General features: G+C 45.4%; 1 protein-coding gene across 5 annotated transcripts in view; it reads left to right on the forward strand.

The window, feature by feature from the left end:
• Nucleotides 1-22,912, forward strand: part of COLGALT2 (collagen beta(1-O)galactosyltransferase 2) — a 148,582-nt gene that overhangs the window by 123,646 nt on the left and 2,024 nt on the right. For 4 of the 5 annotated variants that reach the window (XM_072041575.1, XM_072041576.1, XM_027463554.3 and 1 more), the window contains 10 exons: nt 7,090-7,200; nt 8,682-8,799; nt 9,576-9,710; nt 13,423-13,627; nt 17,937-18,056; nt 18,528-18,604; nt 20,218-20,324; nt 21,138-21,270; nt 21,886-22,013; nt 22,655-22,861. In XM_072041575.1, the coding sequence (XP_071897676.1) occupies nt 7,187-7,200; nt 8,682-8,799; nt 9,576-9,710; nt 13,423-13,627; nt 17,937-18,056; nt 18,528-18,604; nt 20,218-20,324; nt 21,138-21,270; nt 21,886-22,013; nt 22,655-22,861 (1,244 nt within the window). In that variant the 5' untranslated portion in view covers nt 7,090-7,186. Of the gene's footprint in view, nt 1-6,017; nt 6,039-7,089; nt 7,201-8,681; nt 8,800-9,575; nt 9,711-13,422; nt 13,628-17,936; nt 18,057-18,527; nt 18,605-20,217; nt 20,325-21,137; nt 21,271-21,885; nt 22,014-22,654; nt 22,862-22,912 lie in introns of those variants that run through there. The other variant, XM_021278551.4, reaches the window with a different exon arrangement.

Here is a 22,912-nt window from a genome sequence, read left to right on the forward strand (position 1 = left end):
AATATGCTGGAAGGTGGCAGGCTAAGTGGCCATGCCAGTCTTTAATCTAAGCAGAAGGAGAGTCATGCCTGAGCTGCCACATTCCTCACAGGTGTGTAATTGCCTGCAATGAAAAAGAAGTAGGGGACCATGCTTCAAGACTTCCTCCAACAAGAAGGAAATAAGAGTAATGGTCATAGGAGACTCATTTCTGAAGGGAACAGAGGGCCCCATATGGAAGTCTGCTGCCTACCTGGGGCCCGGGTCAAGGATGTTACCAGGAAACTTTCTGACCTTGTTGGCTGAACATGGCACTTTTGCTGTGTATTTGGGAGAAAACTAGAGTTTATGATGGGTGGAAGAAGGGGCAGGCAACTCAAGGAGAATACAGGGAAGTTGCCCGCATATGCAGAGAAAAACTCAGGAAGGACAAAGCCCAGCACAAGCTCAACCTGGCCACTATGATCAAGGATAACAAAAAATGTTTTTATGAATATAATAATGGCAAGAGGAGGGCCAAAGAGAATCTCTATTCTTTACTGGATGCAGAAGGGAACATGACCACTAATGATAAGGAAAAGGCTGAGGTTCTTAATGCCTTCTTTGCATCTGTCTTTACTAGCTACTAGCCAGACCATTTACCCTTGGGATACTAAGCCTCCCAACCTGGAAGTCTGGGATGAGGAGCAGGAGAACCCCCCACACAGTTCAGGTGGAAACAGTCAGAGACCTGCTGCTCTACCTGGACTGTCACAAGTGCATAGGGGCGGCTGGGATCCAGCTGAGGGTACTAAGGGAATTGGTGGATGTGATTGCTGGGCCACTTTACATCATCTATCAGTAGTCTTTATCATCTGGAGAGGTCTCAGATGACTGGAGACCAGCTAACGTGAAGCCCATCTATAAGACGGGTTGTAAGGAAGACCTGGGGAACTACAGACCTGTCAGCCTGATCTCAGTGCCAGGAAAGGTGATGGAACAGGTCATCTTGAATGTAATCATGCAATGCATGTGGGACTACCGGGGGATCAGGCCCAGTCAGCACGGGTTCATGAAAGGCAAGTCCTGCCTGACCAACCTCATCTCCTTCTATGACTGGGTGACCCGTCTGGTGAATGAGGGAAAGCCTGTTGATGTAGTTTACCTAGACTTCAGCAAGGTCTTTGACAGGTCTCCCACAGTATCCTCCTGGAGAAGCTGGCATCCCATGGCTTGGACAAGTACACTCTGCTGAGTTAAAAACTGGCTGGACAGCCGGACCTAGAGAGTGGTAGTGAATGGAGTGATATCCAGCTGGAGACCTGTATCAGGAATAGTGCAGCCAGGAGGACCATTGAGGCAATGGTCCCCCTGTACTCATCTCTGGTTGGGCCGCACCTCGAGTGCTGTGTTCAGCTTCGGGCCCTTCACTACAAGAAGGACATTGAGGCCCTGGAATGTGTCCAGAGAAGGGCCTGGAGTACAAGTCCTGTGAGGAGTGGCTGAGGGAACTGGGGTTGTTCAGTCAGGAGAAGAGGAGGCTCAGGGGAGACCTCATTGCTCTCTACAAGTACCTGAAAGGAAGGTGTGGGGAGCTGGGGGTCAGCTTCTTCTCACAGTTATCTAGTGATCGGACTAGAGGGAATGGCCTCAATTTGTGCCAGGGGAGAAAATGAGGAGACATTTCTTCTCAGAAAGAGCAGTCAGGCATTGGGATGGGTTGCCTGGGGAAGTAGTGGAGTTACCATCCTTGGGGGTGTTTAAGGAAAGGTTGGATGTAGTGCTTAGGGACATGGTTTAGTGGGTGACACTGGTAGTAGGGTGATGGTTGCACCAGATGATCTTGGAGGTCTTCCAACCCCTATGATTCTATGACCACAGTGAACCTGCTTCCCATCATGTTTCACTGCTTCAGATGTGAGAGGGGAGCGGCTTTGCAGCTGACAGAAGGGAACTTCCATCGCTGTTTGTTCTGCTGTGTAACCTCTCTCTGAATTCTTGATTGCTTCTCTCTTCTGTATTACTTCACACTGGGATGGGTGGAGAACCCCATACCCTCAAGTCCTGCAGTCCTCAAAGCACTGAGGGGAAGGAGGGGAATCCTCATAGCTTCCATGTTTGCAAACCAGCTGCCTCCAGTCTTAACTCAACTTTCTGGTGTGCAGATTTTGAATATGAAATACTTAACAATGTTCAAAGTGCTTCTCCCCTAGCTGTTTGCCAAAGGGGAGAGTTGTTAATGTTAAACTCAGTAGGAAAATTACTGCAAGCCTCTGGCTATGGAGTTTCCCAAAACTTGTGTCACAATGTGACCCGTACTCTTGAGCCAGGGGCACAGAGTTGTTTTTGTCCTGTAGTACTTTTCCTCTAGTGATGGTGAAAGTTAAAAATTTCTGACCCATTGCCTGTGGTGTAAATAAACTGTAAATAGCTTGGGAGGGCACACTGGGATGTGAAGAAGTGAAAAAATGATCATTTTTTTTTCTTTTGGGGATGAAAGGAGGAGAACCATCAGAGCCTAAATTAACTCCCTCTTGCAAACATACAGTTTGAGGAGACATATCAGGATAAAAATACTAGTGATCTGTAAAAGGCACATTTTTCCTCATATGCTGCTACTCACATTTTACTTAATTAAAACAGTAGGTGCTTAATGCTGCGCTTACTTTTCCACTCTTTATGGTACTTGAGTTTTTTTGGGAGGGGCTACTTTGCTGCGTGTGGACAATGAGGGCTTGTGTCCATGGTAAGACTACTTTTAAAAGCCAAAATAAATATTGAAGTGGTTATAGTTATGCCGACATATCCCCCTATATGAAAATTCTTCCTCAAACTTTTTTTTTTAAATTTAACTTTTTATTGGAAATGGGTTTAAATCTGAGTGGAAAACCTGCCATGTTACTTGAATAGAAGTGTTCATCTGGAGGTCTACTCTACTTTTACTACTCTTTTCTTGTTCTGAAAAGTGTGGCAGGAGATTTTATTTTTTTTTCTTGTTATTCTGCCAGATTTTCCTGTTTACATCACACAGGCTTTAGGTTGTAAATCCTACAGGAGGCTTTTTTTAAATCAAATTTGACTTATTTTTAATCAGTTCTTGAACATGAAGTTGCCTCTCTGTTAGTGCAAAGGTCACTGATGTAACCTGTCCATCTTTACTGAAATTCACTTTTTAAATGTTTAATTAATAGTTGCAGGCAGAGTACATTGACTTTCAATTGAGTAGCCTGCAGGGAATCTTGAAAGTCATCAAGTCCTGTTCCTGGGATGAAAGAACCCTTTGCAATGATGAGAGCTGGCGACTAGCTCTGCTGGGAGGCCTTGGGCTCTGTGGACTATGCTGTACCCCTGAACATGTTCCAGTTCTGTGCCCTGGAGGCAAAGACCAGCTGCAGCTTGGGTGGGCTGAACAGAAGCATAGCCAGGAGGTCAAGGGGAAGGACTGCTCCCCTTTTGCTAGATGTAATTGTTTGACCACATGACACTGTGTCTGGCTTCAAGCCCCCCTTGATGCAAAAAAGGTGTTGACGGGTGTGAACAAGTCCAGCAGAGAGCCATGAAGATGATGAGGGATTGGAGGATGATTGGTAAGGATCATACTCCTCCTTCCTTGCCAGCCAGCTCTGTATCTTCTCTTCCTCTAACTCTTGTAGCTCCTGCTTGGTCTCAACTGCACAGATGTTTCGAACACTTGAGCACAGCTGTGCAATGCTTTCTTACCATTGATTTTTCACAAGAACAGACCCATCTTGTGGCCCTGTCTTGCTGTACTAGACACAGCAAAGTGTTGGCTGCTTTCTCTATATCTCAGTCCTTCCTGACTGTCATCACCCATGGAAAGGGCAGCCAGTTTTCCAGAACTGGGGAGGTATGCACCATGGACAATAGGCCACTGGTGCTAGTGATACCTACACAGTTTAAGAATGAACAGGATCCAACTGGTCCATCCAACTAAGCCAGAGCGCTGCAGCTTTAACTGCGATACTCAGCCACTTCAAGTCCTACGGATCATCCATTACAGAAGTGTTTATTGACAGAATATCCTGTCAGATTGAGAAGCTGTTGCTGCCAGTGGGAAGTCCTGCTCATATTTTTATTTGCCTGTTTTCCTCATGTGGAGGTTGTCATTAAAAAATAAATAAAAATATATATATGCTTGTTCTTCCCCATGCGGTGGTATTGCAACACCATGGTAGCTACTTTTTCTGGGGGAGTAGGTGGACTATAGTGGCTCAGGTATTCCAATAGCAGCAAGTGCTGATTTCTTTAAGTTAAATGTGAATAGTCCTGAAACTAATAGTAATAATTGCCTTTTTGAATGTGGGTGGGTTTTCTTTTCTTCTTCTTTTCTTCCTTAAAGCTGGAAAAACAAACATTTGCCAAATTGCTAGTCATAGGGCATGTTTTATCTAGGGTGTGACAGACTTTATTGCCTTTGAGAACTCAGGGTTTAGAAATGCTACTGGGTGGATAGCCCTGAAGGCAACAGTCCTTTATTTGTGTCAGAGCTTTTTTCTCATCTGTTTCTACGTAAAAATCCGCTGGGCTGGGAATTTACCTTCTAGTTAACACTACCATTATGGCCTGGGCAGTGAAATGCCACATTCCTTCTAGCAGTTCCCTTGTGGGCAGCTCTAGAGATTCCTCTGGGTTGCTATTTGCATGTCTCACTTCGTGCTGGAGGCTAAGCATGCTGCCCCACCAGGGGCAGGATGGAGAGTCCCAGCTGCATGTACAGCACTGAACAGAGACAAATCTCCAGGTCAAGACAGAGAAGCAGCCAGCACAATGCCAGGACTAACATGACTCACCCATCCACCCACCTTCTCCTTTTCTTCTCCAGGCTTTAGCAAACTTCTCCACATCTCCCACCTCATCTTCTGTGAACTAGAGAGACTGGGATGAAGCTTGCGGAGGGAAATGTGCACATGCTGAGCTGTGTGATTATTTTAAGGGACTAGCCTGGACATGGCAAAAAGCCTGGAGTGAGCATCATTCTTCAGGATGGCCCCGTCATCTTCACTTGATTTGCATGATGCCTGGTTGCCGTGTGGTCCCACTGTATAGCAGGAGCTTCTTGATGTACTGCAGCTCCCATTATAGCCATGAACAAAAAGCCCTTTTCTCAGCTTTATGGCATCTGAGGAGTTTTGGAGCTGTTGTTCAGTGCCTGCGCAGCTGGAGTGTAGAAGGAAAGCAGAATAAGACGCATGAAGTGTGCAGTGGCTGGGACACCCAAGCAAGTGTCCTCAGCCAGAGGTCTGAGTCAGTGATCTGAAATCCGTCCAATACATGGGACAAGTTTGGGTAGTCTGTTCTACCAGTCAGCAGTGACTGGCAGTTTTCACCTGGTTAAACATCCGTGAAAACTAGATTTGCAGTGGGGTCTAAAGATTTTGGTCAAAAGCAAATCCCACAGTTATAACTGAACCCAGCCTCAGGTGAGAACAGTTGATAGGAGCAAGAAACCAGGTCCATTCCCTTGCTGAACTTTCCTTATTTATTGTTTTAATAAACAGGAATCAATGTTCAGTAAATAAGCTTCCTGTCCTTAAGTTACTGTGTTCTTCTGACTATAAATAAGCTTTAAATCTGAGTTCTTGGCTGTGTTTTTGAATTTAAACCAGTGTTTGTACTCCCAAATGAATATAATGGGACTGAATTCCCCATGGAGTTTGCAGAGCTGTGGCTGCACTGGCTGTATCCTGCCATGGAGCTGTGCTTTCCTGCCTCCCAGCCAGGAAAAATGAGCAGCCCTTCAGCTAAAGGGAGTTTGCTGTGGGAGTGGCTGTGCCCGTGGGAGTAGCTGGATGTCCTGTGGCAGAGGTCCCAGTCCCCGGGAAGTGCATACTGGGAGGGGGCAGCTGGGAAGTGACTAGGCGTGCCCCCCCTGTCCCCCCCTGTAAACTTGAGGCTCACAGGCAGAGATGAGCCTGTGGCTTCCAGGGCTCCTTTCCATGCAATGGCCCTCAGGGATGTGTCTCTGAGCATCCTGTTTGGTTTGTGAAGCTGTACTACCCAACCCCTCAGGAAAAACATCCTTTGGATGCTGATTTCTGGGAGGATGCAGAGGCTGGAGGGTAAGCAGACAGGTTTCTCCTGTCCCATAGTTTGAGGTGGAGTGCTGTTACTAGCTGTTAACATGGTGTCTGCGCAAAGCTCCTCTGGGTGTTTTGTACAAATTCATGACCTCTGTGTCTCAGTAAGAAAGCGAGATATCTCTCTGTGCCTCAGTGTTTCTGCTTGCTGGCTATAGCTGGGGGTGAAGGTCCTGATCCTGCTGTACATCAGATCAGGCATTCCTGCCTTTCCCCACCACCTCTGTGTCAGCCTGACCATCCAGGGGACAGCTGTGAGGGGCTGGGCAGGTTGCAGACTGGAGGCAAGTGGCTTTCTAGGCCATCATTCCCTGGGCTGCTGAGCAGCAGGCAAGGCGTTCCTTCTCCTCGCTTGCTGTGTGTCTTAGCAGGGGCTCCTCCTGGTGTTTCAGCAGAGCCTCCACATTGATGAGAGTGATCCCTGGAGTGGGAGGCAGCGGAGCATGCCGTGCAGCTTAAGTGGTGTACTTGCGGGGCAGTACAGCATGCAGAGTAAAATCCAGGGGCTTCCAAAGTTGGGACTCACCATGGCTCACCATGGGCCATCCATTCATCATGTGATGCCATCCTGTCTATTCCAGAGGATGAACTGAATGCAGTTGAAGGGATGTGATCCTGACAGTCAGCAAGGGGAGTTCAGCACGTGGGCGTTACCAGCAGAGTTCAGACCTGTGCCAGCTTAATGACAAAGCTTCTGGGTTCCAGGGAGGCAGGGGACCAGTGAAAGCGGAGTGGTGTGCAAGGTTGCCTTCATCAAGGGAGTGTTTTTGCGGGAGTGGGGCTCTGCTGTGTGCCTTAACATCTGTGGAGCTGCAGTGAGTTTTACCTACCAGGAGCTGGATGTGCTTGTAAGAAATTGGTTCTTACTCATTTACTCATTGGTTCAACTCATTTACCACCTGGGAAAAGGTTGTGAGCATAACTTTCCTCATACCATCCTAGCCCACTGCAAACAGGCAGGCTCAGGGATTTAACTACTCTTCATGCCTAAATCTTGTATGAACAGCGGTATTTGTGTTTTTTATTTTTCTAGGGCAGCCACTGATCACAATGCTGATAACACCACAGCAATCCTTAGAGAGTGGCTGAAGAACGTGCAGAACCTCTACCATGATGTGGAGTGGAGGCCAATGGAAGACCCGCAGTGAGTACTGCAGGGAGGGGCTGGCTGAAGCTGTTCAAACTATATATCAAATTTTGTATTTTTTTTTCTTTTTTTCCTTTTTTCTTTTTGGTGGGGTCTGTTCTATTGAAACTGTGTTCTGGTGGAACACATAAAAAGGTCTTTGATTTCAGTGAAGCAATTCATGCAGAACTTTGGAGAAGAAAGCATTTTCCATTCAGTTATACAGCATCTGCAGTTGCTCTCTTTGCATGGTAAAGAAATCACATCAAAAGCTACAGGGATTAAAAACTGCTATTCTTTATCTGCAAGGGAGCAGAGAAATCATACCCTGTTCCCATAGTTCCTGTGAAAGTTCTGTCCCTGGCATCAAATACTCAATAAATTCTGAGCCAGGGAACTATGTTTAATTCAGCATATTATGCCTCTGCATATGATTTGCAGGATTATTCGTTTGAAATATACTGTTAGGTTTAAAGACAATCCTCTTTCAGGGAATTAAGGACTACACCTACTGAAATACATGATTTTGAAGTAGAAGAAACATGTTTAGGTTTTTATTATTAAGATCAGCTGTTCCTTGATCTTGTTCTATTTTCTATTTCTTCTATTTATAATATTATTTATTATACTTTCACTTTGGTTTAAGCTTGCTTATACTTTCGAGGTCTTTAGTGTGGTGGTGTGACATTCGTTGTGCAAACCTACCAGGACTGGTTGTTTTATTGATTTATTTTTTTTTTTAATCCTTGCATTGCAATTGATGTTTCCTAATCTTGTCAAACTTTTTTTTTTTCTTTTTAAGTTCTGTAATAAAAATTCTGAAATCCTTAGCTCCTTCAGTGGCTTATGCTGGCACTATTTCACAGCCATGAATTATATCTCACATAAGGATCTGTCCCAAAGTTTCCTTCCATCTCTGTTGCAAAGATCTGATCCTGAAAACAGAGACATGCACATAACTTTGTTCCCATGACTGGGCCCCTGAGCTTGGGTGTTGGGTGTTTGTTGGTTTAAGAGGTGTTACCAGAATGTGTTAACAGTTACTAATAATACACAGAGCCTGGGGGAATTTAAAATGCTCTTCATATTCACATCCTCAGCTGTGTTGATTCTGCTGTCTTTATAGACTTAAAGCCTAGCAGAGGACTTTCTACCAAAGGGTCAGATGAGGTAAATTAGCTTCAGTTCATTTTAGGAGGGTAACCTCTGCTTTCCTCAGGTGAGGGCCTGCCTGCTGCAGAAGAAACTGTTGGTTTTGACAGTGCAATTTTGCTTGTGGCCACTTGGTCAGCAGGAAATGCTGTAATGCTGCCTGTTTTCTGCTGTCTTGCGTACACATGCCAGTGTGAAGCGTGGAATCCTTTTCCCTCAGAACCACTTTTTTTTGTTTGTTTTTGTTTTTACCTCTCCTGAGTTACCTGAGGTGACTCTGATGCTGCTTTCCTTTTTCACAGAAGGCAGCAAGGGAACTAGACTTTTTTGATTGCTTTCCTTGCTAGGTCTTACCCAGAAGAAATTGGGCCAAAGCATTGGCCAAGCTCCCGGTTCACCCATGTGATGAAACTCCGCCAGGCTGCCCTGCGTGCGGCGCGAGAGAAGTGGTCAGACTACATCCTGGTAAATACAGTGCTTGATTTATTAACTGTCCTCAGGCAAAAGCTTTTCAGGTAGTCAGTCACTCTGATACTTGAGGCTGTCCGAAGGTTTCCTCTCCACATAAATTAAAAGCTCTATGCAGTGAGATGCCTTGTATCATTTCATGTTCTGATGAGCAAGACTTTGCAGTTAGGGGGACTAGTCTCTGGGTAAGCCAAAGGCTTTGTCCACAGGGTTAGGGGTTCTGGCTAAGCTGTTTTTGTCAGGATTGAATATAGTCTGGGTGGTGGGTAAGTACCTGCAAAGAGTCCCACAGACTGAAACATTGCCTGCTTCTGGTGAAATGTAAGGGGAATAGATGAGCAGGACAGTTGTGGAAAGATGTGTGCCTTTTGGTCACTGCAGCAGCAGTTAATAGTGGTGTTTCTGCAGCCTCTGAAGAAGGTGAGTGTGTGGGACCGTTTTTTCAAGAGTTTTTCCTGATCCTCTTCACAGAATAGACCAACGTGACTTTTCAGCATTGTTATTTGGCCTTGCATCTCCCTTGCCCTCTGCTGGAGTAGTTCTGTGGAATCCTCTGAAAGTTCCACATCTTTCCCCAGCCCATATTTCTGTCACAGGGGCAGCTACTCCTGTGTTCACCTATACCAGACATGTACTGTGGTATCAAAACCACCAGCTCAGTGGTTTTTGCTAATACCTCATGCCTCTGGTCACCTAATTCCCAAGATAATGTCATGGGAAGCATATTGTTTCATCTAATAACAATTTTCTTTTTCTCTTCCCCTCTTCTTTAGTTTGTTGATACGGATAATTTACTGACCAACCCACAAACCCTGAACCTGATGATAGCAGAGAACAAGACATTGGTGGCACCAATGCTCGAGTCTCGCTCTCTCTATTCTAACTTCTGGTGTGGCATCACCCCCCAGGCAAGTGACCTCATGAATGGTGACAAGTGACGGTGTAAGCTGTGCTTTCAGAGGCTCCTGTGCTGTGTCTGTGAAGCAGTGGGCGTAGTTTCTGTTTGTTAGACTTTACCACCTGTGTTTGTAATACAGATTGCTCCCTCTTCTGAAAAGTAGCTGCTGTTGTTATGAGGCAAGTCATGAGGATAGTGGTGTCACACAGTCATCTAAGCTTGCACCTCTCACTGGTGGGATCTAAACCCTGGGTGTGCGTATCTTTGGGAAAGGACTGTATGTTTATGGGGAGTCTGGGAATACAGGTAGAGGGGACACTGCAGTCTATAACTGTTTTTCACGCTTTGTTTTCTAACTGAGCTGTATGTATGAGCAAAGCAATGCATGTTTTGCATTGGGTGTGCAGACAAGTTTGCCTCCTCGTCTGAGATTCCTCACTTTTAAAAAGCTGTATCTGGAGGAAGCTGAGCTTGATTTGAGTGATGTTATTCCTAACCAAAAGTCTGGGGATGTGATACAATCACACTAATGATGTTAAAAAAAAAAAAAAAAGCCACGATACCCACAATCACACCAGTATTTATTTGAGGTGGTTCCATATGTTTGTGTAATAGCCTTAAAACTCATGGTCTTAAAACTCTTGGTACATAATTTTAGACCAGCTTTCCTGTATTTTGATGCTAATCTGAGAGGAATATGCTTTTCTTACTACAGCTCTCTGTTTTATATAGGCTATTTTTCTCACATGTGAACAAGATTTATGTGGTAGACAAACACCCTTTGCCTTGAATGGAGTGTGTATGTGCTGAAGTGCATATGTAAAGGACAGAAGTGTGTTGCTTAGAGTTTTGTGTTACCTTTTCAAATCACATGTACTACATTACATGAAGAATAAGATAAAAAATGTGTTAGTAGAAATAGCATTCTTTCTTTAAAGACAGAATGAGGTGAAGCTGTCACCTGTAACTTGCTTGTGCAGCGTTGTGGTGGGCTGACTCCAGCTGGCAGGAAAGTCCCCCTCCAGTCACTCCCCCTCAAGGCAGGATGGAGGAGAGAACTGGAAGGGCAAAAGTGAGGGGAATAAAACATGGGTTGAGATACAGACAGTTTTATAAGTGGCAAAGGAAATAAAACAAACGATGCACAAACATTAACTCACCACCAGCAAAACAGTGCCCAGGCAGTCCCTGAGCAATTTTGGATAAACTCTGGAAAATCTCCATGGAAGATTTTTTCCAAAGCACACGTCGGTGCACGTTCAGCGTTGGTTTGGTCACCAGTCTAAAACATAGCAGAATAAGGGCTTCTGTGGAGAAAATAATCTGCATCCCAGTCAAACCCAGTACAGTCACCTTGTTTATAAAAGGATTTTAGTAAGAGAATCAGTTATACAGAGGGGCAGATCTATCACCACAGTAATTTTAACTTTTTTTTTTTCCTACTGTTTTCATTTGCAATGTTTTTGACTAAGCTCTAGATGGGCTTTCCAAGACATTGAAGCTGAGATAAGGAATGTAGTTAGTGCTTTTTTTTTCTCCCAGCCCACAGGTAAACCTCAGTAACGAGATGATTTCTTTGATCTGTTCTCCAGTCAGCCGCCATAATATATTTTGTTATGTTTTGGGGAGATGGCATCTGTGTATCTCCTAACCTAGCAAGAATTTTTTCTGCTCATGTTTGCCCTGGAAAGTTTCAGGATTTGCATTTTCCTTCCATCCCCAGATTTTGTCTTTCCTTCATTGTAAATACAATAGACAAATGTGCTTAAGCCTGAGCTGCAGATATGTCTTTCAACATCCCTGGGGTATGTGAATATGAGTACTTCAGAGGGGCTCCACAGTCCTAACCTTCCCTTCTCTCTTGCTTTATTCTGGAGAGCTAACTGGATACTAATTGTCATTATTGATGGAATGAAACACACTCCCCTCTTGCACTTACCTGATGTAAAACATAATTGTTTCTGGTGTTACAAGCAAAGTGAAAACAGAGCAACTGTTCTGTAAATCAGAAAATGGGTTGCTTGTGTTGTTTGTGCAATACGTAAATCAGCTTTGCTTCACAGACTGAAGTGGATCCCTGCCTGTGTACACCAGCCTCAGCCCTGGCCCCTAGTGTTACCTGTTCGGTGGTAATTTTCCATCAATTAGCATTAGCTAATTGAATTAGCTGCAAAGAGAAGAAAAAAGTAGCAGCAAAAGCATCTTGCAGAATTTGAGGAGAAAAAAGCTGCTCAAATGAAAAGGAGAGTTCCCACTTTCATTCTTATTCTTTTAGTTGCTGCTGGCTTGTTTCTGTGCTTGTAGTCCCACATCTTTGCTCTTCTCTCTCAGCCTTGCTCTCCCTGGGGAGCTGGGGAGGGAATAACAGCTGGAACACGCCCTGCAACATGGCCTGCAGCACTGAGCAACAACAAGCCAAACCCAGCTCCAGACAGCTTGATGTTTCGTTGTCATGAAGCTAAGCTTAAGAAAGCACAGCAACAGTGCTGACAAGTTGGAGTCTTTCTTGATTACACATGATTTACAATCAGTAAAAAGCCCTAAAACCCTGTAGAGAGTGATTGGAGGAAGAAAGGTCAGTTTCCAGCATCTTTTACTAGTGGACAGTCTCCAATGTCTGTTAAAGGTTAAGTGTCTTAACCCTTCCTTCGGTGAGAATGCTAGTAAGGTCTGTACCTGCTCAGTTTTCAAATCAAGCTGGTTGTGTTTGAGACATCTGATCCTCACAATGTAGTCAGAAGGCATTTGAAGGGGATATGGGGGACCACAGAGGCATAAACAAACAGATGCACCACTCCTACACAATACTAGGGTAAAGTGGTTTTGCAGTGATCTGCTTGGCTGCTGTTTCTAGAATCCTCATGGAAAATGTAACTTAGAAATAACATCAACTTACTTTAGTGACTCATCATTTCTGTAAAGACCAGTGTCTACTCTGGATTCAACAGTCAGATGTGTTCAGATGTCTAATTGGTGCCTTAGGACTTTCTTTCTGAAGGAATTCTGTGTATTTATTTCCAAAACTGATAGCTTTAGAGGTATTGCACCTGCAAAACCAGCTGTGAGCTGCACACTATGGGTGATGCACCCACAGGGCTGGAAGGCTAGCAGAGCTTGTGGGTACAGAGAAAGGAGCTGACTGAAGTGCCTCCCCCAGAATGACTCTATGGGGAGAGCTCAGGAGTTGGTATTAAACCTGTTTGCCTTGGGATGGAGCAAGCAGGGATTGTTGCATACCTGATGGAGACACAGGTGTTGTCTTCCCAGAAGTCAAGTAAATATTTTTTGAAGTCATGGTCAGAAATAATTTGTAGGTCCTATTTTGAGAGGCTATGAATGCCCTTTGTGTGTGTTGAACATGGGGGATGCCAGACATGCTCAGCAGCCTCCAGGATCAGACCTGAGAGTCTGAGTGCAAAAAAAGGTTTTTGGAGAGCTGGTGTAGAATAGTCCCGGGTTTGAAGCTCTGTTGCAAGATGATTTTGCAGTGGAAAGGCTCGGATTTCCATTAACTTCTAAAAGACAGGGTCAAGCTTTACCTTCTGAGATGGGAATTGTTTATAAATACTTGACTGAGCCCTTTTCAAATGGGGTATACTTCAAAATCTGAGAATTTGGCACTGATTCATCCCTGCTGGGAGGGCGTAGGGCGAGAGCTTTTCCTAGGGAGCATCTATGAAACAAATCTCTTGTAACAAGCAGCTTGCTCATTGTGTTTGCAGGGCTATTACAAAAGGACCCTGGATTATCCCCTGATTCGGGAATGGAAGAGGACAGGCTGTTTTGCTGTCCCAATGATTCATTCCACATTCCTCATTGACTTGAGGAAAGAGGCCTCTACCAAGCTGATGTTCTACCCGCCCCACCAGGACTACACCTGGAGCTTTGATGATATCATGGTCTTTGCCTTCTCCAGTCGCCAAGCAGGTATGTCTGGAACCTTTGCTGGGGAGGGTTCACTAGTAGACATGCAGATCTCTGCTTGGAGTTTAGAGGCTAAAAGCCATGTGTTGACTTCAGTGGTGAGTTTGTACCCTGTTCCTTTGCTCTTTTGAATCTACACAAGGATAACAAACAAGAGATTGGCAATGCAGTGTCAAGCCACAGCTAGTTTCAGAGGCCATAGGAGCAACTCTCGGGATGGGGACAATGTTTCAGAGTCTAAATATGTGTCATCTGTCCTTGATTTGTGTTGCAGCAAGGCAGTAGTGAACACAGGTGAATGCTGTGAAAGTGGAAGTCTGTTCATAGGGTATCTAAAGTCACCGCTTCAGGAGACTCCTGGACTCTCTTTAGATGTAGCAGTCAGTTAGTAGTACTAACAAATAAACCTAGTTGCTTACCCACAGTGCTCTTGAGGCCTTGGTTCATGGCAGCTCAGCAGTTGTACATGAGTTGTTGGATTTTTTGTCTTAAAGCAAAGCTGGTGCAACTTTCAGACTGTGTTGAGAGGAAATCATAGCCAGGCAAGGGTGGGTTAGAGCTGATTTGTGAGTAGTAAAGTCTTTGCATAGTTGGCACTGTTCCATTGGTATATGAGGAGAACCAGTCAAGTGCTGAGCAGTCTTGAAACCCTTGGAGCACAGTGGAGAGAGAATGTGCACCACTCTGGCTGATACTGGAGTCTCTGATGGTGGGAGGATGTCAGCTGGACCTGAAATACAGAAGTCCTTTTATGCTAAGCCACAGCCTTGGTGTCCTCATCCCTGTTCAGGAATAGCTGTTGGGGTTAGCAAAGAGCTCCAGGTGTCTCAGAGGAAATGTTGTGTCTCTAAAATGCAAGATGCTACTGCTGCTTATACTTGTGGTGAGAATGTTAAGTCCCATTTATTCTCGGAGAATGGATCTGATGAGTATTCTGCCTCCAGCAATGTCCTGGGTAGCAGCAGGCCTATACGAAGCAGTGTCAGAGCTGAGGGTTGCTTCTGGAAAGCCTATGTCTTTAAAGGCTATTTGTATTTTTCTTTGCCCTGTTGTGTTGGACGGAGAAAGTTTAAGGCTTTATAAGATAAAAGGGGATGAAGAATCTTCAGCAGCACCAGTGAAATGCACTTCGATCCAGAGCTTCATGACTAGTTTTGCTGGCTTGATGAGGTGAAATAGCAAGCAGCCCTCGCCCTCATCACAGCATGGGGCTTTAAAAAAGAGAAAAGTTGTTTGAGTTAGGACTTCAGTACCTTGGCTTCAGAGAAGTCTGAATAGCAAAGCGGGCTCCTTCATATCTACCTGCCCTACTTGTTCCCTCTGACAGGTTTCCCAGAGATGCACCATCCAATGAGAGTGGTAACTGCATTGCAGTAGCTCCAGCTGTTTAAGAAATATTTCAGGGATTCAAACCCATCATTTTTTCCTTTGATTCTAGAACATTTTAATTTTTTCCAGTACTGACCCATGACATGAAAGCCAGTGCTTTGGCATTCTGGCCCGTCAGTCTGTTGGCTTTTGTCCTGGGCTGAGTTTTGCACCCTGGATAAAAGGATAACATCCAAGTTCAGAAATGTGCAAAATGTATGGACTTTGAGGCAAATTTCTCTTTGGAGGAATTTCACTTACTTGACTAAAGTCACAGGGATGTTGGGTTTTGTCCAGCCCAGCTACTACACTTAACACCACATATCAAAACAGCAGTTTTCAGCAATGAGTCTATTGCTTGACACAGCTGTTCCGTGATGCTCCAGAGAGACTGTCCCACTTTTGCTGAGAGGACGTGGCTCTTAATGGGACTACTGACTTGCAACAAAGCTCAGTGCAGGTGTTTTGTTGAGTGATGGGCCTGCATACTGAGAATAAGAGATAATAAGTGATCTTTCTCTTCTTCCTTTCTTCTTCCTGCAAAGGTGTGAGGGGCACAGCTGAGAACAGAGGGAGTTGGCACTGTAGAGCTGCTTGCACTTGCAAGATAGCATTTTGTCAGCCATATCTCCTGAGCTTCCTTTCAGCCTCAGGCTCTGAAGACCTAAAGCCAGCCAGCAGGAAGGTCCAGTTACAGGGGTGGGGGAGGGGGAAATGTAGGTTGCCTGACTATGGCTGTGGGTTTGGTCACTGCCTCACAAAGGATAATACAAGTATCTGTAGCTTTTCTGTCCCTTGTAGCAGTATTTATTTTTATTAGAAAAACAGAGCTGGAGAGTGAGTCCTGCTCCCTGTTTTAAGGCAGTTTTACTATTTTGAAGTAGCCTTTATCCCAGAAGGAACAGAAATATTGGTATGAGTCTACACAGATTAACTGTGTTTAAGCCAGCGGAAGATAAGAACAGAGATCAGTGAGCCAGATAAGATTAGTTGATTAGATCAGTGCCAAATCCATTAATGTCAGCAGGTCATACTTTTTTATTCTGCCATTTACCTAAACTACAGCTGACAGCTGAATGTGTTTTGGCAAGTAGTGCAGCCAATGATTTACTTGCAGAACTTAAAATGGTGTAAACATTGGAGTTGTAATGCAGACAGTTCTGCTCTGCTAAAAATACCAAGGATTAAGGGAACCAATACATGAAAGCATCAACACTCCAGGTAGTGTCTGCTTTTCATTTATTTTCTAGAGAGAGGGGAGTTGTTGTGCTTGCTTCATTAAATAGGGAAAAAAATGCAGAAAAGCTTCCAGGTTTGAATGTATTTATTTTAAATCTGTTTGTCCAGTTGAATGGGCTTTAGCAGCTTTAAGATGGCGGTTAATTAATAAAGGACCTTGCCAGAGCTCAATTCTGATCATGCATTGCTGGGGCATTTCCGATGAAGAAGCTCAGCAGTGAGTGGGTCTCTCCCTTGCAAAGGGCTCTGCTCTAAGAATTATAGAATCGCTAAGGTTAGAAAAGACCTCCAAGATCATCAGCACCACGTCCAACCTTTCCTTAAACACCCCCAGGGACGGTGACTCCACCACCTCCCTGGGCAACCCGTTCCAATGCCTGACTGCTCCTTTTGAGAAGAAATGTCTCCTCATTGCCAACCTGAACCTCCCCTGGCACAACTTGAGGCCATTCTCTCTAGTCCGATCACTAGATAACTGCGAGAAGAGGCCGACCCCCAGCTCCCCACACCTTCCTTTCAGGTACTTGTAGAGAGCAATGAGGTCTCCCCCGAATGTCCTCTTCCCGAGACTGAACAACCCCAGTTCCCTCAGCCACTCCTCACAGGACTTGTGCTCCAGGCCCTTCTCTGGACACATTCCAGGGCCTCGATGTCCTTCTTGTAGTGAGGGGTCCAAAGCTGAACACAGCACTCGAGGTGCAGCCTCACCAGAGCTGAGTACAGGGGGACCATCACCTCCCTGCTCCTGCTGGCTGCACTATTCCTGATCCAAACCAGGATACCGCTGGCCTTCTTGGCCACCTGGGCACACTGCTGGGCTGTGTTCAGGTGAACATCGAGTTGGAAGGGATGCATAAGGGTTGTTGAGTCCAACTCCTGGCTCCATGCAGGACCACCCAAAAAACAGACCATGTGTCTGATAGCATTGTCCAAACACTCTTTGAACTCCAGCAGGCTCAGTGCCATGACCACTGCCCTGGGGAGCCTGTTCAGTGCCCAACCGCCCTCTGGGTGCAGAACCTTTCCCTAACCCCCTGTCTGACCCTTCGCTGTCCCAGCTCCATGCCATTCCCTAGGGTCCTGTCGCTGTCCCCAGAGAGCAGAGCTCAGCACCTGCCCCTCCACTCCCCTCGTGAGGGAGCTGCAGGCCGCCATGAGGCCTCCCCTCAGCCTGCTCTGCTCGGGGCTGAACAAACCAAGGGGCCTCAGCCGCTCCTCACACCTCTTCCCCTCTAGACCCTTCACCATCATCATAGCCCTCCTTTGGACACTAACAGCTCTATGTCCTTGTTATGTTGTGGTGCCCAAAGCTGCACCCAGTGCTTGAGGTGAGGCTGCCCCAGGCAGAGCAGAGCAGAGCACCCCTCCCTCAGCCAGACGGCAGGGCCGTGCCTGAGGCACTCCAGGGCACGGTCGGCCCTTTGGCTGCCAAGGCCCACTGCTGGCTCATGATCAGCTCGACATCGACCAGAAACCCCAGATCCCTTTCTGTAGTGCTGCTCTTCTGCCTGCATCCCCCATCTGTACGTACAGCTGGGGCTGCCCCATCCCAGGTGCAGAATATTTTTGAATTGTTTGCTGATGAAGCAGAACCTCTTGAGATTGAAGTCCAGGTATAAGTTTGATTATGGCTGTATATCAACAGAGCAGTGAAATCTGCTGACAAAAGACCTGACTTTATTTTCTGTTTTTCTGTGACCCTCAGGAATTCAGATGTACATCTGCAACCGTGAGCACTATGGTTTCCTTCCCATGCCCCTGAAATCACATCAGATGCTGCAAGAAGAAGCTGAGAACTTTGTGCACACATTAATTGAAGCTATGAGTAAGTTACTGTGCTCTGCTATGATGGAGCTCCCCAGTTAATGATGGTAGAGCTCTGCTGCCAGTTCCCAGGTCTTCCCCTTGGGAGTCTGGGAGAATTTGCATCCTTACTGTTCTCACACAGTTTTGATATACACGTTTTCCAATTTCCACAGCTTTTCTACATAGAGGTGTAATCATGGCTGAGTCAACTCTGTTCACAAAACCCCTCAACTTCCCCATCAATTGCAAAATTGCATCTTTAATGGAGAAAGGATGCTGCAGAACCTCATCTTTATCATGAGGTCTGTTTGGCACATAATTGCTCCCTTCTGCTGTGCAGTGTGGATGCTTTTTGCTGCACCCACTGCTGCCCTGACTGCACATCCCAGCTCCCGGGGCTTTAGGCCCAGTGATGAAGACATATGCAGATACATTATATCAACTAAGCGCATACATCAAGGTGATGGTTGGGATTTCTCCTCTCTTACAGTTGATCGTCCTCCCATTGAACCTTCTCAGTATGTCTCTGTTCCTCCAAAGCACCCTGACAAGATGGGATTTGATGAAGTAAGAATCTTAATTTGCTGTCCTTGTCTTCCCATTCATTACTCAGAGGGCTTGGGTTTTCCAGGTAGCTGAGCTTCCAGATGTTTCTCTTGGAATATATTATCTCTTCACACAATTAGTTCTTTCCCAATTATTCATTTCTTGTCCTGTTTCTTCTAAATCTGACTCTACAGAGCAGCTTGGCAGTCCCTTCATTCTGTGATAAAAAATGGTCCTTTAGGAAAGCTCTCCTGCTCTGAAGTGACGGAGGAGAATGATTTCTGTAACCTGAGAAACACATTATAGAGCCCAGAACAGCTGAGGGAGACAGGCCTTGAGCAAGGCTCTAGCCCAAGCTGGGTATGTCCTTGAGAGATGAAGATCACACATGTGGCCACCTTACTGTGGCAGCTGTCCCCCTGTCCTGTTTGATTGCCACATTTTTCTGCTACAGCCTTAAGTAAAAAATATCTAGAAAGATCATTGCTGATGCTGGTAGCACCCCAAGACCTTGCAGAAATTCCTCTCACATCTCTTTCTCACAATGTGGAGAGAGTAGGCATTGAGGGGAGAGGGCTGGAGAGGGATCTGCTGTGCTAGTGATTAGCGAGTGTCCATATTTTTCACAGAGCCATAACCCCTTGTGTATACAGCTGCCAGGGTTGCAGTGGCACCGTGACTGAGGGAGCTGTGGTGATCAGGGGAGCCTTTGTTTTCATGCTTGTTTTGCTACATCTGTTTATATGACTTGTATAGTAAAGTCTGAACTTGATTTGGCTACGTGTGTTTGAGTGTCTGTGTTTAGAACACAGCTGGCATAGGTTTTTTCCATGTTGTCCTTTGTGGCTGCACTTTATTTATCCAATTTATTATTTTTGCATTTGTACTGGGCTGGAATTTGATCTGCTTCTTACTGGGATGAGGTTTTGCTCCACAACCTACAAGGCTTCGATTGTACTTGTCTGTCTGTGACTGAAAAATATCCCTGACCCTCTGCAGTTTACCTGCAAGTGAGGCTTCAGTCTTCAGCCCTCCACCAAGGAGTCTGTTTCTTCCAGGCTTGGACTGAGCTCTACCCAGACATCTCTGTTCCAGGTCTTGGCTTTTTGCTAGGCTTTCTACTCTGGCAAGGATAACAGCATTTTCAATGCCTGAAGTAATTACAAAAACGTTCTCTGTACTGTGTCTTTGTACTTCTATACTCACCCCACTGATAATCCTAAATATGGGCAATTGCATCTTCGTGGAGAGACACGTGGGTCAACATTCTTCTTGAATTGGAGCTGGCAAACAATTTTTTTTTTTTTTTGTATTTAATAAAAATCAAAACATCCTTTATCTGTGGAAAATACAGGCTTGGCTCTAGCTGTCCTTCTCTCATCTTTATTCATCATTGAAGACCAACTTTCACTTGTTTCATAAAAGGAAGTTGTCGGACAAAGAACAAGCCTCTAACCTTTCAGCTCAAAACCAAACCTATTTTTTGACAAATTCTAAACAATCTCAAATGAAAACACACCTGTATTTTAATAACACCTGCTTTTATTATGGGGCTGCTAGAAAAGAGTGGATCAGGACTTCCTGTTCTTACTCCCTCCCATACCCGGATGCTGATGTCTTTCTCTTCAACCTAGATTTTCATGATCAATCTGAAGCGTCGGAAAGACAGGCGGGATCGGATGCTGCGGACTCTCTATGAACAGGAGATTGCAGTCAAGATAGTGGAGGCTGTGGATGGAAAGTGAGTTTCAGCTGGGGTTGCTAAAGTTTGCAAAACGTGGATTGTGCTTAAGTGCTTTGCACCATCTCCTCGGATACCCTGACCTTCCTTCTGGTGAGGAAGGGTGGGCTGAGGGGAGAGGTGAATGTCACTTTTTATTCATGGGTCTACTGGTCTAAGTGGGGCAGTTCTGCTATTTCTTCCTTCTCTTGACCTCAGTCATTCTACATGAGAGAACCAGAACAGTGTGGTTCAGGTGCAGTTAGGAACCGACATACCATCTACTGGCCTTGAGTCTTGGGTACCCATCTAGACCTCTTAGAAAAATATTCTAAGCCAAGCAACTAACAAGTAAATGGTCCCACAAGAAGTTACTGGCAACATTAAGGGTATGACTTGTCTGTCCTCAGGACATGCTTTGCCTTGTGGATTTCTCTAACACAGTGTATTAGGGAAACAGTCTGTAAGCAAAAGTGGTTGTGACTTGTCTGATTTCAGCTTCAGCACTGGTAGTCTCAAAGCAGTCAGGTCACAGAAAGTGAGGGTGGCTGGGGTGAAGGTATTCATGGTGGTAGGCATGCTTGAAGGGCAATGCTGCTGGAAGGCTGCAGCTTTCTGTAGACATTTGTCTTCAGACGTTTCCAGTGTTCAGTTAGATTTAGAAATGTAAATTAAGATTTTTTTTCTTCAGGTTTTTGAGCAAAACAAATACAAGAATTCCTCGACAAACCGCTTTTCCCTGAACATCAGCAGCATTTCCTGTGCTGCTTCTGTGTCTGACTTGTAATTGACTTTTTTTTTTTTTTAAATGGTGATAGATACTTTCTTTCCCAGAGCACTGAACACGAGTCAGCTCAAAGCTCTCAGCATTGATATGCTTCCGGGTTACCGTGACCCATATTCCTCCAGGCCACTAACCAGGGGAGAGATCGGCTGCTTCCTTAGTCACTATTACATCTGGAAGGAGGTAAGAAGTTTTTGGGTGCTCAGGGTTGCTGCAGGACAGCACTGTGGGCAGACGTATTAGGAAAGTACACAGCTAGTCATAAGGCAGAGCGTCAAATACGGTATAGGTTTCTGGAAGCATAGCATGGAAATGTTTTCCTCAGTTTATAGAGGATCATACACAAAGTTTTTCTTGAATGCAGTGCTCAGCTTTCCCTTCTCTGTATTCTATTTGCCAACAGCTTTGAAGAATTTTATCAAAATACAGACCAAAATGTAAATTGCAGACCATCCAATAGCATGCTTGAAGCAAATTTGTTTAGGAGAAAGGCTGGAAGGTTTTGAAGAACAAATGATACTAAAAAACTCCTCTCTTTTTGTTGCTGTTGTTGTTGTCTTTGGTTCTATATCTGTGCTGAAGCAAGTTCAGGCCTATTTTCAGGCCTATTTTCAGGCCTGTTCTCATTGGCTCTTGCAGTCTCTCCTGGCTGAGCTATGAATTTGTGAGTGGTCCTCTTGCCTCCCTGCCGGCATGGTCTAGAAGGTACTGCCAGGTCAAGATGGCCCCAGCAATTTCAGGGTGCAAGGAGTGGCCCAAATGGGTTGCTGTGATCATTTCAGTACCCTCTTGTTTCAGGTGGTGAACAGAGAACTGGAGAAGACACTTGTTATCGAGGACGATGTGCGCTTTGAGCACCAGTTTAAAAGGAAGCTCATGAAGCTGATGGATGACATTGAAGAAGCACAGCTAGATTGGGAGCTTATGTAAGTAACTGGCCCTCAGCCACCTGGGAACTTCTGGGCGCACATACTGTGTCGTGGTAGAGATGAGGGTTAGTGTCAGCCAGAGTTGCTTCTCAGTGGGCTCTTCCCATTAGGAGAGGTTTGCATCCTGGGGCAGGCTGGAGTGACCGAACTGCAATGGGTAGCATCACTGCCCTCTGTGGGCAGTTTGGAGATGCTGCTGGGACAGAGGAGCTGCCACAGCCCTGTCCTGGGGTTTGGGCAGTGGCAGCCTAACTCTCCGAGTCTTTTACAGCTGTGCCATCGACTTGGTTAAGGCGCAGCTGTGAAAGACTCAGAGGGTCTTTCAAAATCACTCTCAAATTCACAGCTCAGCTGGGAGAGACTGCAAGAGCCAGTGAGAACAGGCCTGAAAATATCCTTCAGGCTGAGCACCAGTAACATAGTGCCCCTGGAGAAACCCTCCATCTGATGTTGCACTGCAAGCTACCAACTAGCACAACCACAGCAACCCAGTCTGACAGTGATGCAGGACAGAAATCTGTGAGCAGGGATTACTTCTTGGATTGACTCTTTGCCCTGTCCTGGTCAAAATAAACAGTTGTCGTATTTGCTTCAGATTCACTTCAGCTCAAAATTCTGTTTTCTTTTCACCCTTTCAGATACATTGGACGGAAAAGGATGCAGGTGCAGCAGCCTGAGAAAGCAGTTCCCAATGTCATGAACCTCGTGGAAGCTGATTACTCTTATTGGACCCTGGGGTATGCAATCTCTTTCCAAGGTGCTCAGAAACTAATTGGAGCTGAGCCTTTCAGCAAGATGCTGCCAGTAGATGAGTTTCTGCCGGTCATGTACAACAAGCACCCTGTGTAAGTAGGATGCCTTTGTTGCTCAGGTTGACATGAGCTGGGTCTTGCTGG

This window comes from Anas platyrhynchos, chromosome 8 (genome assembly GCF_047663525.1).
Source record: "Anas platyrhynchos isolate ZD024472 breed Pekin duck chromosome 8, IASCAAS_PekinDuck_T2T, whole genome shotgun sequence".
Lineage (NCBI taxonomy): Eukaryota > Metazoa > Chordata > Aves > Anseriformes > Anatidae > Anas > Anas platyrhynchos.